Source organism: Tauraco erythrolophus, chromosome 4 (assembly GCF_009769465.1).
Source record: "Tauraco erythrolophus isolate bTauEry1 chromosome 4, bTauEry1.pri, whole genome shotgun sequence".
NCBI lineage: Eukaryota > Metazoa > Chordata > Aves > Musophagiformes > Musophagidae > Tauraco > Tauraco erythrolophus.
In genome coordinates, this window is record NC_141468.1 from 53,166,426 (window position 1) to 53,184,763 (window position 18,338).

The window sequence follows — 18,338 nt, forward strand, 5'->3', positions numbered from 1 at the left end:
GCCACAGAGCTGCAAAGGCATGGGCTGTGACCTGCGATAACTGAAGATGTGCAAAGTGTGTCCCTTAAGCCTGTGCAGGAAGGCTTCTCCTGCCATATCATCCCTGCTGCTGGTAAAAGTCTCGTGGACTTCCCTGAGACACGAGTTTCTCACTGCATGGCCTTGGGCCTTCGGACTGAGCGCTGGGACTCTTTCAGGACTCTCAAGGCTGAACCCCGGGTGGACAGTCGGGTGCTTGGCTGTAGAGGGACACCTACTCTGACAGCAGCAGCCAGAAACATCTTGTTGTGATAATGAGAGTATTTCTAAATAGTCAAAGCTCTTAGTGCACCACATAAAAGTACAATAACATTTTCAAGGCAGTGTGAGATCAGTACTAATATGAAAACCACCAACACACCCTTTGCGCAAGATAATAAACACAGGTGGTGTGAGGTGAGGCAGTTACAAACATGTGTCCACCCGTGGTAGTTTGGAGGGATAACCCGATGTGTGGAAAGCAGGGAGGGAGCAGCAGAGAGCGCCATGAGCTGTTTGAAAACGGGAAAAGCTGGCTGATGCAGAGAGGCAGCGAGAGTGAGCTGAGAGCTCACCGCAGCCCAGACCTCGCCTGACGGCTTGTGGTCGCAACTACCCATCACCGATGCCCTGGAAAAGCCGTCTGTGAAGCTTAAGGGGAAGCTGCCAAGCACACTCACCAAAAAGAGCTTTAAAAACAGGCACCAGCAAGGTGCCATGTTTTTCTGTCCCTTGAACACCAAGATAAATGCCTGACAGGACAGTTTCCAAACTGGTTTCTGTTCTAGTTGTTTCTCTTAGTTGCAAGTCTCCCTCCTACCACGTTAGACATTCAGCACTGGAAAGGAACACACCTGCAGCTCAACTACGTACAGAAGTGATCCTCACTTTGGCGAGGAGTTGTTCCTCCTTTGGGAACTACTGGCTGAGAGAATATCCTGCCATATGAACACTCGCTTCCAAGTGGAAAATGTTGGAATTAGGAAGAAGCAAACAGCTGGAGACATCCTCAACTCTAACCCCCACCCCTCTTCCAGGGATTCCTTTACTCACAGCAGAAGCAAATTCATCTCAGCCACCCACCTTCATGGATACTTTCACAGGCTGGACGGTGAGCTTGATGCTCTGGGGCTTTCTCCTTTTTCACTCTCCAGTTGCTGGGCAGACACCTCAGGCAGCAGGATGGGACAGGAAACCTTTGGTGATAGTTTCCTAAATAGTCAGAGAAGACCTGCTTTAGTTCATCTATTCAGGCTCTGCCTGTATGGTTAATGACACAGGAATAGTTCATCTGAGCAGGTAGATCTATCACTGATGACTCTTAAAAACAGGAGAGACAAAAATCTCTTGAGAATTATTTACTCGTAGCTGTTCCTCCATTATGAATCATAGAATCAGAGAATGGTTAGGGTTGGAAGGGACCTCAAAGATCATCTAGTTCCAACCCCCCTGCCATGGGCAGGCACACCCTCCGCTACACCAGGTTGCCCAAAGCCTCATCCAACCTGGCCTTTAACACTTCCAGGGATGGGGCATCCACAACTTCTCTGGGCAATCTGTTCCAGTGCCTCACCACCGTCTGAGTGAAAAATTTCTTCCTTATATCTAATCTAAATCTACTCTCTTTCAGTTTAAATCCATTACCCCTTGTCTTATCACTATATGCCCTTGTAAAAAGTCCCTCTCCACCTTTCCTGTAGGCCCCCTTTGAGTACTAGAAGGCTTCAATAAGATCATCCTGGAGCCTTCTCTTCTCCAGGCTGAACAGCCCCAATTCTGTCAGCCTGTCTGCATAGGAGAGGTGCTCCAGCCCTCGGATCATCTTTGTGGCCCTCCTCTGGACTCGCTCCAGCAGCTCCATGTCTTTCTTGTGTTGGGAACTGCAGAGCTGAATGCAGTATTCCAGGTGGGGTCTCACAAGAGCAGAGTAGAGGGGCATAATCACCTCTCTTGGCCTGCTGGCCACGCTTCTTTTGATGCAGCCCAGGATACAGCTGGCTTTCTGGGCTGCCAGCACATGTTGCCAGCTCATGTTGAGCTTCTCATCCACCAGCAGTCCCAAGTCCTTTTCGTCAGGGCTGCTCTCAATCCATTCTCCACTCAGCCTGTATTCATGCTTGGGATTGCCCGGACCCACGTGCAGGACCTTGCACTTGGCCTTGTTGAACTTCATGAGGTTCTCACAGGCCCACCTCTCCAGCCTGTCAAGGTCCCTTTATATGGCATCTCTTCCCTACAGCATGTCCACAACACCACACAACTTGGTGTCATCAGCAAACTTGCTGACGGTGCACTCAATCCCACTGTCCATGTTGCCGACAAAGATGTTAAATAGCACTGGGCCAAGTACTGACTCCTGAGGAACACCACTCATCTCTGGTCATTGAATTGTTAACCGCAAGTCTTTGAGTGCAACCATCCAGCCAATTCCTTATCCATCGAGTGGTCCATCCGTCAAATCCATGTCTTTCCAGTTTAGAGACAAGGATGTTGTGTGGGACAGTATGAAATGCTTTGGACAAGTCCAGGTAGACAATGTCAGTTGCTCTGAGAAGGAGGATGGACTAGAGGTCCTCTTGAAGTTCTGTTCAGCCCTATTTTCTGTAATTTCCAGTTGTGACTGAAATTTCAGTATCTAGATATCTCTGACTGATGTGAAGAGACTTTCTACATTGATTACAACACCTAACACCACTACAAAATAAAAGAACAAGAAACTCCAGTACACCAAGAACAGTGGTACTTCTTTGTAGCAAATGTAAAGTCTCATTCTGTCTTAAGCTCATTAAGAACACAAAAATACTTGCTGATTAGTTGTGGTCAATTAAAAAAGTACTTTTTAATACATGACATAAAGTTTGTGTTGCATTTAAACTTGTACTTAAAAGAGGATCCACAACCCTTTTTCATGCTTCAGTAATTGCTGTCTTTCATATCTGAGATAATTCTTCTACCTCTAATAAATATGTATTAGTGAGATATTTTCTCATCAGTTTTCCCAGGCAATACTTTGATAATGTTCTGCCTGCAAAATCTTGGCCTTATTTTGCCTTGCTCAAGCTTGGCAGCCTCTGCAGCTCTCACACTAAGAGGGACCTTCCCTTTTCTCACAGCTGTAATAAAGAGGTCAGTGTCCCCAGGTGGACTTGTGAGGGCTTTTTCCTAATCCCTGTAAAATGCAGGATGTTCCAATAGGACAAGAGAGTGAGAACTTCTTTCCCCAACCCCCTTCCAACTGAAATATAGTTTGAAGGGAGAGAAGGAATGATAAACACAGGGAACCGATAGAAAATGAGAGATGGAAGCAAATGCCATCCTAACATCACACAGAATGTTACTGGCCTGAGTTTGGTATGAAGAAATGAAACATGAATGCATAACATCTTCCCCAATAAAGAATGTCATCTCTACACAGACACACGCAACTCCCTCTTCCCATTATTCATTATTCATGCCTGTTCAGGCCCAGTTATTTTCAGCAAGATAGAGTCAGAACATCAATTACAAATCCGGTGGGACGCTGCAGAACCACCCAGGCAAGACCAATTCTGGCTGTCATTCCTGACCAAGGTTTACATTCTTAAACACTGCCCAGCAATCGACCTTTTGAGACTTTGCTTTCCTGACATTTCCTAACGTCATATCTGAACATTACTCACTGTAGTTTTCCTGTCATGCAATCGACTGCAGACAAGGGGAACAAACGGTTTCCTTTCCTGTTGCACAGCTGAAGATCATCGTGACCCTTCTCAGTTTACCCTTTTCTCTTTTCCTCTGGAGAAAAACAAATGCAAAACAATTCTAATTAATCCAGTCTGGTCTTCAAAGGCCAATTCTGGTTTTTGTTGGTTTACACTGGTTTTCCTCCTTGAAGGGCAATGCCCAAAACCAGAGGCAACACATCAGCTGCAGCCTTGCCGCTACTGAGTAGAGCAGAAGGATTGCTTCACACTCTTGCAGACAATATTTCTGCTGATACAGAAGTTTCATCTCCAAGTGATTTTGCACAAAAGCTTGATGCTGTTGATTCATATTCCAGCTTGTGACAGGATACCCCATGGATCCTTTTCTGTAAAACAGTGGGTTTTCTTGTTTCTCCCAATCTTGTGCCTGTGACAATGGTTGTTTCAGTTATATGTAGAACTTCTACTTTCAAGGAACTTGTATCATCTTTCTAGCCATGGGTTTTACAGCCAAAAAAATTATGTGGGTTTTTCTTTTCCTTTATTGAATTTCATTCTATTTTTCCCCAGGCTACTTCTCCAATTTGTAAAGATCATTTTGAATTATAATCCTGTCCTCCAAAATGTTTGAAGCCTCTCCCAGCCTGGTGGCTGCCAGCACTCATTGCAAACAATGACCCCAGGAGACTTTTGAACACAGCTGCTAAATGTCGACTTTTTGCTGAGCTGCATCACCTATGGGTCAGTTTTGGACAGTATTTTCCTTAGCCTAGATTAGGAAACTCCAAGTACCTTGAAGAGGGAAAGACTTTATTCACTGCGACTCTGCTAAAGGAAGAGACGTCTGTGCTGGCAAAGTATGTTAATCCAGAGCAGACTGTATTTCTTGCAGATCTTTCCTGTGTAAAAAGCAAGCTTCTTGTTTTGCTTTTTGAGCCACTGTCTGTCCTCCACATACTTCTGTAACAGATCTAATTCTTGAACTGTCTTTTTGAATCCAGGCCTAACTGCATGTATATCTATTAATTCTTTTTTTTTTTTTTTCCTTTAAGACAATGATTCCAAGGCTTTTTGTGCATGTTGGATGTTCACAGAACTACTTAACAGAAATGGTCATGCAGAAAACTAGTTCTCACTAGGGTAAACTATGGATAAGGTCAAGATTTTAGCTTCTGGGTTATTATTACATACTTTATACTATTACAGAATGGCATTTTTCTCACTGTATATTTTTAGCTTAGGGTCATGTAATCTGAAGGATTCTTTGGATGAGAGGTCTCACAATAGATAACTTGAGGAATTAAGTAATATAGACATTACGAGATAAAATGATAAGTGTATAGAGAACATAGAGATACAGAGAACATCATCATCTTTCAGGAATTGATTTTGCAGACAAACAAACAATGTTGTTTTTTTTTTTCTTTTAATTCAAACTAAATATTTTCCTCTGTTTCAGATCCTCCTTTGGGATAAACTGCTATTGCTTCACTGACCACATCAGACTTGTGACATTTTATACCAGTTGAGGACGTGCCTCTGTTACACTTCAACTAGAATATTAAAAGCAATATACTGTTCACAAACCAACCCCCCACAAACAAACAAGTGCATCTAATGTCCTTTCATGTAGATTAAGTCATGGAAGGTTTTAAAGCATGGTATGCTTCAGTAATTTAAGCTCTATTTCAGTTTCAGACTGTACAGTAAACATTTCATTTCATATAGGTGGTGTCATAATACTTACAGGGTTATTTGAATAAGAGATCTTCTAGAAGATTATTTGGTGAATTACTGAAGTTAGGGGATGTTAAGAACATAAGGGATCCTGGATGCATTTGTAGACAATGAGAAAAGCCACAGGTATTTGTAACAAGAGAGGAAAGAAGCAAGATACTTATACAGATAATAAATAAGCTCAATGGCATTTGTAATGGGGACGTTGACCGATCTTATATACATCAAGGTTTCTTACTTCCATTAACCTTTATCCAGGTACAGAATCCAGAATCCCTGTTTTCCTCTGACAATCCAGAATCATAGAATCATAGAACTATAGAATGGTTTGGGTTGGAAGAGACCTTAAAAATCATCTAGCCCTCTGGCTTCACCTTCACAATGTGGATTTCGTTTGAGAAAGAGGGGAAATAGGGCATGCAGAGCAGATTTGTTGCCCAGATCTGGCACTGAACAATGCCCCAGACTGAAAGGAAAGGAACAGAGGGGGAATCTGTGGGAACATGGTCATATACTGGAGTGTAAACAACTTGCACGAGAGAGGGAATTTGCAAGGACCAAGCAGCACTTTTTGAAACAGGAAGACTAGCATGTCTGAAATATGGGGTGATTAAGAAGAGAAAAATAAAAGAAGAAATAGAGAAAGAGAAAGAGAAAGAGAGAGAAAGAGAAAGAGAAAGAGAAAGAGAAAGAGAAAGAGAAAGAGAAAGAGAAAGAGAAAGAGAAAGAGAAAGAGAAAGAGAGAAAGAGAGAAAGAGAGAAAGAGAAAGCAGGAGAGTGGGAAGGAAAGAGAGAAAGAAAGAGAAAGAGAGAGAGAGGCAGAGCAATCCCTCTGCCAGACTATTCATTGCAGAAGTGCCAACAATGAAAAGACTGGGGACAGGCTTTCCAAATGGTATTCCAGATCGACGTACCGGGGGTACAACCATCAACTAACAAGCTCTTCTGGGTAAATTTGTCAGTGAATCATCAGAGACAATGACAATTCAATCAGATCCTTCTCAGAATGAACATAGCGAAGGGAAATACTAGGAAAAAAAGAAACAATTTCAAGCAAATTCGTATCAAATTAAGAGGTTTGTCCCTGTTTCTTTCAGAAACACCACTATTCAACAGCACTCAAGGAAAGGCAAGCTCTTGCATTTAGTGCGCGTCACTAATTAAAAACAATTATCGTTGTAATTAAAATACTTAATTCCACTGCTCTCTGGTGGCAAAGGTAGTGTATATCATGGGTCTTTCTATTAGCTCAGAGTGGGAGCACTGAGGAGATAATTTGGCAAAAAACATCTTTGTAGCCTCTGGACATGAAACTGAAAGTTCTCTTGGTTAATTTCATTAGCTTAATTAATTTGGCTAACTTAATTAATCAGACTTTCATTAAAACCAATGAAAAAACAACTAAGTGCTGCTGTTGTATTGATAATGTTTTTTTAAAACTGGTTATTAAAAGATTGTTGATACCCAGACAATTTTGAAAAACATTGTCTATAGAAATAGGTTTTCTTTAATGTGCCAAGCTTGTCTTTCACTCTGTTGTCTTTTTGATTCCTCTAAGACGAATCTTAGAGGAAAACTGTAGAAGAAAAAAAAAATCAACTTGCAGATCGCATCCTGCAGGCATTGAATACCCTGCAGCATCGGGCAAGCTTGTCTGCCTCTAATGTCCTGTTTCCATGAAAAAGCCTCTTCAGCAAAAACAAAAAGGGGGAAGCGAGACTGAAATTGCCAGAATGATGAATCAGGAGTTAAACTTGGGTCAGCTTTTACCTTTCCTTGAAGACTTGCTCGTGGAAACCAGCCATGGAGTCAGGGAGGAAAGGTCAAGCACCAGCAGTGAAAGATCAAGACTGGTCTGAACACCAGAATAGTTTTCATGTTACCCCCTGAGGGAAGTTAACATCTTTCATTGCCTTCCTACACACAGCTAATTGCAAAGTTATTTTTTCCTGATAAGCCATTCACTTCACAGCATAATCGCACAGTTCTTAAACTTTGGGAAACAATACAGTTGTTTCTCTTTCTCTCACCAACAGTATTTCAAAACACAGAGGTCAGTATGCACGGAGAGGTAGATACATACGTAAATAGGTGCTTAGTTACACAGTCCCTTAAATGAACATGCATTTGGAAAACCACTGTATTTACTATTCTAAATCCATTTTAATTCTAGGCATCTCTCTGTATTAACCTATTTAGCACCAGCGTGTTGTTTACATCTTCACTTACAGAAAAAAAATTCAAGATGCTTTTCTGCAGATATGTTTGACCTTTCTCTAGCATAGGTAAGTATTTTAATTTGTTGAACTGGGTATGTGGAGGCCTGTACACTTGGTAATGACAGGATGTCGTGGTCAGTGTTTCAGATAGGATCTCTGCCAGAGCTAGTGTCTGGAGTCAAGGATGGTATGGCTGCAGGATGGTAGGACTCCCAGGCTGAAGGAGGAAAGGCGCATGGATGGAACTGGAATTTCTGGCACATGAGAAACTGCGGAGGATCCTTTTCCCAAAACTGCCCTGGTGAAGCAGGTTTGGAATGCTGTCATCTTTTAGTCCACATACTGGAAAATAAAGGATGCAATGTCAGTGTTACAGTGCTGAAGGGTGGACTTGGAATATTATCTGAGTTTAGATCCAACTGATGCAAGTGGATTTAACGGCAAGCAAAAGTAACACTTCCTATTCTAAGTGACCATCAGGATTATCAGAAGGGTATTTGAATACTTGGGAAACTATATATAAAAAAGATTTGTTTCTTTGTCTATAATAGCCCTTGGTACTCTTCTCTTACAGTTAACAAATATTCCCATCTATCTGCTACAGTGGCATATAACTGTAATCTGACTCAATTCCCAAGGGATGTCTTTGTGTCAGATTATGAGACTCTGGCTGTCACTAGATTAACAACCACAACCGAAAACTGGAGTTACAAATAACAGTAAGTGTGTTTACTCACATCTGCAGTGGGATTGCACAAAATTGGTATCATTCTGGGAAATCAGAGAAAAGAATGGTGGAAATAAGTAGTACTTCATGCAATCAGATCCAATTCTAATCCTGGAGCGTATCGATATGTGATAATGCTACAAAGGCTCTTGCACCAGTTCTGTAATTAAAGTTGAGAAGACTATTCTTTGAAGCAGTCATTCTTTTTGCTTGTCCCTGCGGTTGATTACAGCATCTTATTCCCCAACTTTGAGCACTTTTTTTCAACTCTGAGTGTGTATTCCAAGTTTAATTTGAAATAAATTTGATGAACAAATTTGAGCATGCATTTTAACTTTTCTATGACTTGAAGGTTATTATTAGTGGAATGACACAGGGTTTTCAATTCCTACTAGGTGAAAATTTCTTGAATTTGGGTGCAAAAAGCTCTATTTTTAAAAGCTCTTGCTAAACTTATCCATTAAAAATTGTTCATATATCCAATAATGCTGTTTGTTAGAAACAAATAGGACAAAACTGAATAAGAGAAGAGTGCCAGAGACAGGAAAATGTTAAGGTTCTAGGCAGATGGTGACTCTTCAAATGGCTGTGCTGATGCAAGACAGTGCTGTGATATTTTTGTGCTAGATGCTCTTAATGACAGCTGATGAGTATTTAATAAAAAGAAAATGTAATAAAAATTTAATTAAGAATCACTGAAAGTGCCTGTGAAAGGGATGTACACATCTCACAGCCTCAGTTCACATCAACAAGACATTAACAGCGACATACTCAGACTCTTGGGGGGTCATCCACAGTTTCCTTTACCACTTCTTGGCCCATACTCAGCTGTTTACCACCACAATCCTCCGCTTGAATTTATCATCCCTTCAGATCTGCCAGCAGAAAAACCTGCGCTCTCCTACAGCTGTCTCATTCGAATCTAATGGGCTGGTCTATACTGCTTAAATAGTAAATTTGCTGACCTAACAGAGTTTGTTTGAAAGGGTTTACTAAGACTTTGGATCAGTATTTCCTCCGCAGGTGTAAAGGTGCAAAGGGGAAAAATGAAGAGGTGTTTAGGATAGGTTCTTGATAGTTTTCATTTTTACTGGCACAGCTGGATGTGGCAAATTAAATTTGTCCTTGTTTTACGGAGAGCATGTTTGTCTAATGTTGAGGAACTAACTTGATGTGGAAGTTTCTGTTTTGTATTTTGGCTCATACAGGAAGGGCTGCATCACACTGTGGTTGTCCTTTCTCATTTGATCAAATTCACTTTTGCTTCACACCTTGCTCTAGCTCTTAGGTCCCTCCCCTGCATGAATATTATCACTGACCGAAGACACAGCCAGGTCAAGGGCGTGGGTCACTTTTAAAAGCATTTGAGTAACACCAGGCACCACCTTTCCTGGCCAGTTTGACATAAGACTGAAGCACTGGAAGGAGTCTTCTGGCTCATAAATTCCTGCAAGTTTCCATGTCATATACCCCCACCATAAAGGCATGAAATTCCACTCTAAAAGCACTGCCACTCTCTCTACTCATTGCTCCTGTTAAAAATCTTTTCAAGGACTATATTCTGCTAGTCAGAACCCATCCCTAAATTTCCAGCCACAGTTAGCTGGAGGTTGAGTCTTTCAGTTATAATGTGCTGGTCCCATGAAGGGAAGCACTAACCAGTATCTAGAGCACTCTCTAGGTCAGAGACGCCCAGGCGTTGTGCATAGCTCCAGCATTTCATCACAACGGACCATCTCCCTCGACAAGTGGCTCAGATGCATTAGTGAGACCCCAGCAAAGCAACATTTTCCCTGGAGCCCACGGACATATCACTGGTGGCTACAGCTGACATCACCCCACACAGATCAGATCCCCAAGGAGTTACAACAGCATAGTCTTCATTGACTGTTATCAGTCTTCTTCACTATGAGGTTTTCTTCACTCTGAGGGTGGTGAGGCACTGAAACAGGTTGCCCAGAGGAGTTGTGGCTGTCCCATCTCTGGAAGTATTCAAGGCCATGTTGGATGAGGCTTTGAGCAACGTGATCTAGTGGAAGGTGTCCCTGCTCATGGCAGGGGAGTTGGAACTGGATGATCTTTAAGGTCCCTTCCAACTCAAACCATTCTATGATTCTATGATTCTCTCCAGATTTATCTACACTCTGCTCTCTCTTATCTAAAAAGACATTGTTTCCTTCTCCTCATCTGTATCACATCCTTTCCCATCCTCCATGGTTCAACCTCTTTCCTTCAGTAATCCCCAGCATTCTCCTCATAGTCTCTCTGCATTCCCTCATCACACCCGCAAAGCTTTTCTTTTGCTCAAGCTCAGGCATCTTTTAGTCCAATTGAAATTTTTTTGCCTTCACAGACAGGCAGCACCAGAAAAATGAAACAATGTGCAAACCTACACAGGATGGAGAGTCCTACCACGGCTTTGAAACTTTTGTGCCTTCCTTACTCTGCATTGCCTTAGACGTTGACAAGATACGCTGATACACTAAACCCATGCCCAAGTGACTATAGGCAAAGCTCTCTGTCCAGAAGTCCTTATGTGCCTGGTACTATTTGTGTGTATCCAAGCAGCAGACGAAAATACACCAGCAAATACAAGTTTCAGGTATATTACCGCGCTTTGGCCAGTACTACCCAGTTGCATCATTCTGTTTCAACACGGTACAAGCCAGACAGCACTATCCATGAACCCTACCAGTTGTGAAGGAAAAAAGGAGATTGATATTGCTTAACTCTCACTCCTCTTACTTAATTCATGGAGATGTTATTTTGCTGAATGCCGTGGGACAAACTCTTATAATAAATAAAAAGAAAATAGGTAAAACATAGCTGTTGATAGGTATCAGCTCTGGAAGTTAAGATAAGCTGAGCATAAAAAATACATTATTTTCAGTTGTTATGTTACCTGTAAGGCATGTGTGCCTTCCTGTAATTCTGCCATTTTATTTCCCATGCATATAACGCTTTTATTGGAGTGGATTCCCAGTACTTCCTTGAAATGTAAGTAATTTTACTTCTGTCATAAATAGAGGAGACAAACATGGGGTTAAGAGAGAGATTTGTCTTGTCCATTGTTATATATGAATGTTGTGACACAGATCACTTAGAGCCTAGGTTTCCTGCTTGTGTTTCTGATACAAAATCAACCTTCTCAGTGTCACTTTAATTCAGATTATGAACATTTTTCAATGTAGAGACAAGCAAACTGTATTTTTCCTTTGTGTATATTCCTCAGTTTATTTTCTGTAACATTGCTACTGTATCTCAAAAACACCGTGTTTGAAAAGAAAGGAAACAAAATGTGATTGAAAAAATTGTGGTTTACATAGATTACCATGGTTTCCTGATTTCATATCCAAAATTTTATAGCATTTATAATGGAGATAGGATTACAACCTTCTTCCTTCATTTCTCCCTACCTCCCTCCTTTCCTTCTTTCACTGTCCCTCCCACAATACAGAAAGTATTAGTACCTGTGAATATTTTAATATAGGCAAATATGTGACTAGTACATTCACAAATTCACATCAATGCCCTCTACCTTCAATTGCATTATTTACAGACCCTTCAGAGTTAATTGCTCATTTTTTGCAATAGCGACTGGAATTTCCTCTCAAGGGTCACAAAGGCGCCAGTTCTTGAATCTGCCATTTCCTCGTTGTGAAGACCACCAAAAAAAAATGCAGAAGGGTCATTAACTTTTAGATTAAATGATGTATAGAAACAAAACTGAAAAGCAGAAATAAAATCCAAATCTGCAAACTCAGTTTCAGTATTAAAATGCACTTAATCTGCCAGGAAGGGAATCCTTCTCAGCAAAGCGTTTGAAAAACTGCCCAGTGTTTCCTTTTTATTTTGTCAACATTTAGTCACATTACAAAATTCACTTAACTACATCATGAGAAAAGCAGTTATTTCAAGTATTACACTGAGGAGAAAAATGTATGTCAACACTAATGCTACCTATTCTTACCTTATGACTGGAAGGTTATTTACCCTTTGAGAAAAAACATTTCAGAACCAAGCTAAGGTAATCAAATCAAACGTTAATTAGGCTTGGAGTTTCAAAACAGGGAAAACATCAAAGTTAAGCTAAATAAATTAAACATAAAAAATAAATCTCATTTACTGAGTAATATTTTGTCAGATTCTCTGTGAAGTCATACATTTAAAGAAATTTAGCATACAGATGAGAAATGAGGAGGGAAGTAGGCAAATGAACTGTAGTGGGAAAGCAATCGTAAATTAATTCAGGATGTGTTCTGCCTAATACTGATGAAAAGCTAAATGAGAGCTCTTTAAATTGTACGTGTAGATCCAAGTCCTGGTGTGATTCACATTCTAACCTCAGATCTCATACGGCCCACTGAAGTATATAAAGCTCGCTTCATATAGTGAAGGAAGCTCAACTTGGTTTCCTGGTTCTTTTAGAAATTTTGGTTGGAGTGCCGGAATTAGGCAGCAACACTTTGTAAAGTCTAACGTTAACAGGCAGACTCCCTTGTTTGTGCTTGCATCAGTGTCTGAAAAATAAACCACAGTGCAACAGTAGGGTAAAAACACCAACTGTGGAACTGACATCCAAGAACATACACCAAGACCATTTGCCATTGTCTATTTAGTGTTTATAAAAGTATCATAGAATGGTTTGGGTTGGAAGGGACCTTTGAAGATGAATCATGAACTGATTGCACTGTTTTCTGGTCTGCTCTATTCATAACAAATACTACACTCCGCAGCATTACAAAATAAACCTGTAGCTTTGGTTTCTATTTCCATAACATGAGTAGAAGATCAGCTCTTCTCGTTTCCTGATGTGTATCTCTGGCAGAATGGGTTGAAGATAGAAGCCCCTATTTACTTTAGAGGCTCTGAAAGGAATTGAGAATATTTTGCTGCTTGGGCCACTCAAGAGCAAAACTTCATGCACTAATTCTCAGTGCAAAGCTACTTTGGTGGCTCTCAGAAGTATATGGAAAATTAAACGTTGCAAGATGGGACTCTGGTCTGAGCTACTGCTTCCCTGGGAAGAAGGTGATGCAGGCATGGAACAGTCTGCAGAGTTGGGCTCCGACATCTGTCCCTGGTACAGGTGGAGTACAGCCTCCTGTCCTGTCCTATCCCATCTCATCTCATCTCATCTCATCTCATCTCATCTCATCTCATCTCATCTCATCTCATCTCATCTCATCTCATCTCATCTCATCTCATCTCATCTCATCTCATCATGGTAGTACCTGCTACCTCACACAAATAGCCTGTTTTCCTATGACAGCAGCCGTATGCAGTCTAGCCTTCCTAAGTCCTAGAATAAGCAAAACTTGAAGCAGAATAAGCAAAATTTGAAACAGAACACTGCTATTTTGGCAGTCAGAGGAGCCTGCAGCCTTAGGAGGCTGTTCTCTAAGACTAGTGTAAGTCTGGCCTCACCCATTTAAGCAAATCACTCATCCAGTGAAGTACACGTGCCTTAGTTTAAACATAAAGCCTGAGAAACAGGCTGTCTGGTCAGTCCTGAAAGCCAACATATGCAGAGCTTGGTGATTTTGCAAAGGGAGGGATGTGCTCTGCGGCCAAGACCAAAGATACCTTCCAGATAGTAGGTTGGTGTGCTTTGCTGGTCAGCTTCATAGGTTGTGAGCAAGACATAGATCACCGAGAGCTTTATATTTGTACTTGAAAAGCAACTGAAGGCAAGGCAGTGTACAATGCAATCCAGCATGACATGTTCAGCCTCCTTTGGAAAGCTGTAGAAATGGCATTTCTGTACACAATCTAGTTTGGTGATATTGGCACGAGGATTTACTTTGCTTACATGTTGACTAGAAGTTCAGTCCCGCATGGGGAGCTGCAGGCAGTGTTTATTAGTAGGCAGAGCACCTCTTTGCATATGACGAGAAGAAAAATTGCACAATGATTTTGTTCCACATCCTCTGCTACATTTTGCAGATTTTGAATGCATTTTGGAGTCATTGTACAAGGGATAAGCAGATGAGTTGTGGAGTAGTAACTCACTAACTTCAGGGTAATATTTGTCCTAGATGCTGATTGCTGTAAGATGGTGAAATATTTTTGCTGACCAGAGCAACACCAATTCTTCTGCAATAACTGCTGCTTGGTACAGTAATGGAGAAAGATAATAAAAATTTGCTAACTACGTTGCACTTCCTACTTGAAAATGTTGCGCTTGACTCGTGCAGGTTTCTTTTGTTGTAGCTTTTATAGTTCCACTGATTCCCCCTGTAAAGCTACTTTAAGATAAAAGCAGTGTAAATGGAGGGTCAACTGACCTCTTAGTTTTGAACATTATGTCCTCTTCTCAGTAAGAGTGGCAACGGCCCCTATGCCCATCCTCACCCAGAGTCTCCAGAGACACCCACGAGAGAACACCAAAATGCATCTTTGCAACCTTTCATAAGCCCGTTTTTCACTTAAAATTCAGCAAAACGATAATTTACCGTTAGGCGAGCACGCAGCCTACACTTCTCATTTTGCTGAGCCTGTACCAGCAACGCCACCCAACACGGCGCGAGGCGCCTTGGAAGGGCGTCCATCTCGCAGCAGCACAGCTGGAGAGGGCAGGGCTTTTTGTCTGCCCTGCTGAACTCGGGAGACAGCCGAGAGCCTTTGTTCTGCCTCGGGCAAGACCACGAGATTTCTAACCGGAGATCTGACACCCCAATCTTCCCGCTCACGGTGGCAGCGACCGGCCGGGCTACGGGGGTGCTGTCTGGCAGGACGGTTCCGTTTTAACGCGTCCACGCCGGGTTTCCAGGCTTGCAGCGTGCAGAGACGGGCGCTGCCGGTGCCCCGCGGAGCCTGACCCGGCGCCCGCACCCCGCACGCACCAGCGGAGCGGTCCGCGGACCTGCCGCCGCTCAGCACCTTCGCCCCCGCCCGCTGCCCGCACGGTGCCGCAGGGAGGCTCCAGGCGGGCGGGCAGCGAAGCAAAGCCGGGGTGCGCGGGGGCCGCCCTGCCCCGGAGGGGTCCCCGTGAGGGACCGGGCGCCGCCGGGGGAGGTGCGCAGGGCGCCGCCGCCCCGGCCGGCGACCAGGCGAGGTGGCCCGCTTGAGGCGAGGCGGGTCTCCCCGCTCTCCGCGTCCCGCCACGCCGCGGCGAAGGGGCCGCCCCCAGCCCCGGCGCCTCGCAGCCCGGCGGCCGAGGTGGACTCCCGCGGCGCCGCCGCCGCCCCCTGTCCGCGGCGAGGTGGGCCGGGGGGGGCCGGGGGGCGGAGGGGGAGCGGCGGCGCTCGGCGGCGAGGTGGCTCGGCAGCCCTCCCGGAGGAGCCCGGCCCACCTCTCCCGTACAGGCACCCCCTCCTCCCCGCCCCGAAAGAAGAACTCCCCGCCCGCGCGCAGCCCGGCCGCGGCGGAGGGAGAAGCGGCGGCGGCGGCGGCGGCAGCGGCGGCGGCGGCGGCGGCAGCAGCGGCGGCAGCGGCAGAGCGCCCGGCCCCTCCGCGCAGCATGGCGCAGCAGCGCCCGTCGCCCGCCGCCGCCTGAGGCGCCCCGCGGCGCCGAGCCGAGCCCGCGCCCATGGCGGCGCCGCCGCCCGCCCTCAGCTGGGCGCTGCCCCTGCTGGCGGCGCTGGCGGGCGCCGGCGGCCCCCAGAGCTTCGAGCTGCCGGGGGCCTCCATCGACAACATCGAGGTGAGCGGCGGCGGCGTGCTGGTGGCGGGCGGCAGCTGCCTCTACGAGCTGCGGCCCGAGCTGCGGCTCCACCGACGCGTGGTACCGGCGGCGGGGCAGGGCTGCGGGGAGCCCCCCGGCATGCGCAGCAACCTGCTGCTGCCCTACAAGGAGGCCGGAGGGCAGGGCGTCCTGCTGGCCGGCTGGACCCAGAAGGACGGCACCTGCGAGGTGTGGGAGCAGCCAGCCTACCGGCAGCGCTTGAACCGCAGCGAGGTGGTCAGCTGCCTGGTCGACGGCTCGACCGCCGGCGTCGTCTTCCAGCTGGCCGACACCTGGTACCTGGCCGTGGCAGCCACCTACTCGACCGGCGCCGACAAGAACCATCTGGACTGCGAGCCCTCCCAGTCGGACAAGGCGACTGTCATCACCGTGCGCAGCATTGACAACCTGGAGTCCAAAGAGGAGCTGGGCATCATCAAGCGCAGGGAGGTGCCTTTGCACTTTGTTGACGCGCTCCAGTGGGGGGATCACCTCTTCTTTCCCTACTACAGGTTGAAGGGCAACTCGAGTGGCAACATGGAGCCACCGAGCATGGCTGTCCTGCACCAGCTGCACCCCTCAGAGAGTGGCCTTACTTTGCAAGGGCATGTGTATTTGGACTGTGGGTGCAGGAGCCTCATCGTTTCCTCCAGCCTTGTCCGCTGGGGCAAGCGGGGTTGGTGGGTGGGTGTTTTCCGCCACAGCCATAAAGCCAAGGTCTGGGACGCCACTGCCGTCTGCATCTTCGGGATGGAGGAGATGAAGGAGCAAGCCTGTGCGTCCACGCACTTCGTCATGAACGGGAAGAGCTGTGTAAGTCTGGGCGTCATTTTGCTAATTTTTGTCCTGCACGCCGTTGTTGACACTGTTGTTGTTGTAGCTGGTGTCACTGTGCATGACTCGTGGGGTATCCCTGACCTGAAGGCACAGGAAGTTTGCGAAGAACTTCAGAGCCGTGCCAGGCTTTGCACATCAGCCTTGGCTCCATCAGCCCTAAAGATTTCTCCAGCACTTTCTGTTTCTAAAAAGCTGATCCCTTACCAGATCCTGGAGTGTCCTTCCCACCTACATCTTGGGAAAGACATGTCTGAGGGAACACCTGAGGGCATCCTGGGTCAGGCCTGAGTCTCAGGCTCCTCACTCAATGCATGCTTTTCTGTCAGGGATTGGTCGTACTTCACTGTATTTTCCATACCACCTGGATAAAGCATCTCCTACCTTATTCTGTGCATTCACATCTCATGTCATTGCAGCTACATCAGAAACAAAAAAAAGCCCATCAGATTGACTCCTGTGCTCTGGGCTGTGTGCATTGTGATCCCCATTGCTCACCAGTTATTTATGGTTGCTGGTTCCGTGGTAGGTGTTTCCCAGACCTCTCAGGACTGGCTTTGCTCGTGAGGGCTCACAGCCGCTCCTTCCAGCCCCATATGTGCAGCAGACAGCACTAGGCAATGCCTCTTTCTTGTTGTAGTGGTTACATTTTCACAGGCAGTGGTATCCCATGGAGATCCCCTGGTCACGTACTTCTCTAACACTCTCTCTTCAGCTCCTTCCTCCTTTTGAGGGTGAGCTGTGCACATGGAAGGTAGGATGGGCAAGGCTACCGGCTTTGCTGTGGCCTCGGTAGCTGGTAAAGAAATGAACTAAAATCAAAATTCAATAAGCTAAAAATGTAATTCAGGAGAAGAAGGTGCTTTTGCAAGGCCCATCCATGCTTTTAAGTCACACTCAGAAGCGTTTTCAGAGCTGAGGAAAAAGGAACAACACTGAAAAGTATCAGTGACAACCATAGAGGATCAAGCAAGCCATCATAAAGCAAGCCCTGACCTTTTGCAGCTCCCCCACCATCTAGGCAGTTTGCAGCTTAACCCCTGAATCCTTGCTGTTTTATGTTAGGAGTTTGCTGGAAACTCTTTGAAAGAAGCGCGGTAGATTTACTGTCGCTCCTTGGCTTCCCAAATCTAGCCCATAGTGGAGCGCAGAGCCAAGATTCTTCCAAATACAAGCTACCAGAGGGCATGTGTGATTCAGTCTGCTCATCTCCATACTGAGTTGTGAGACTATTGCCACTGTTAGAGGATGTAGTTATAAATGAGAACCCCATATGCGAGTGAAACAACCGTGCTAAAGTAAACAGTGAAACTCTTGTGACAGCCGGATCCAATCCTTTGATTTCCAGGGCCAGTTTGTAGCTTACTGCATAATTTCTGGCCTCACATGACAAATTTGCTGAATGAATTTAAAGTCTCATCCTCATCCCAAAACACCTATTTGCTAGTTGGATT

General features: G+C 45.1%; 1 protein-coding gene across 1 annotated transcript in view; it reads left to right on the top strand.

Annotated features, from left to right (window-relative positions):
• The first annotated feature begins 15,915 nt into the window (after positions 1–15,915).
• The window catches only part of PLXNC1 (plexin C1), a 74,373-nt gene continuing 71,950 nt past the window's right edge, over positions 15,916–18,338 (top strand). Inside the window, 1 exon segment of the mRNA XM_086610025.1 lies at positions 15,916–16,863. Coding sequence (XP_086466151.1) covers positions 15,916–16,863 — 948 coding nt within the window.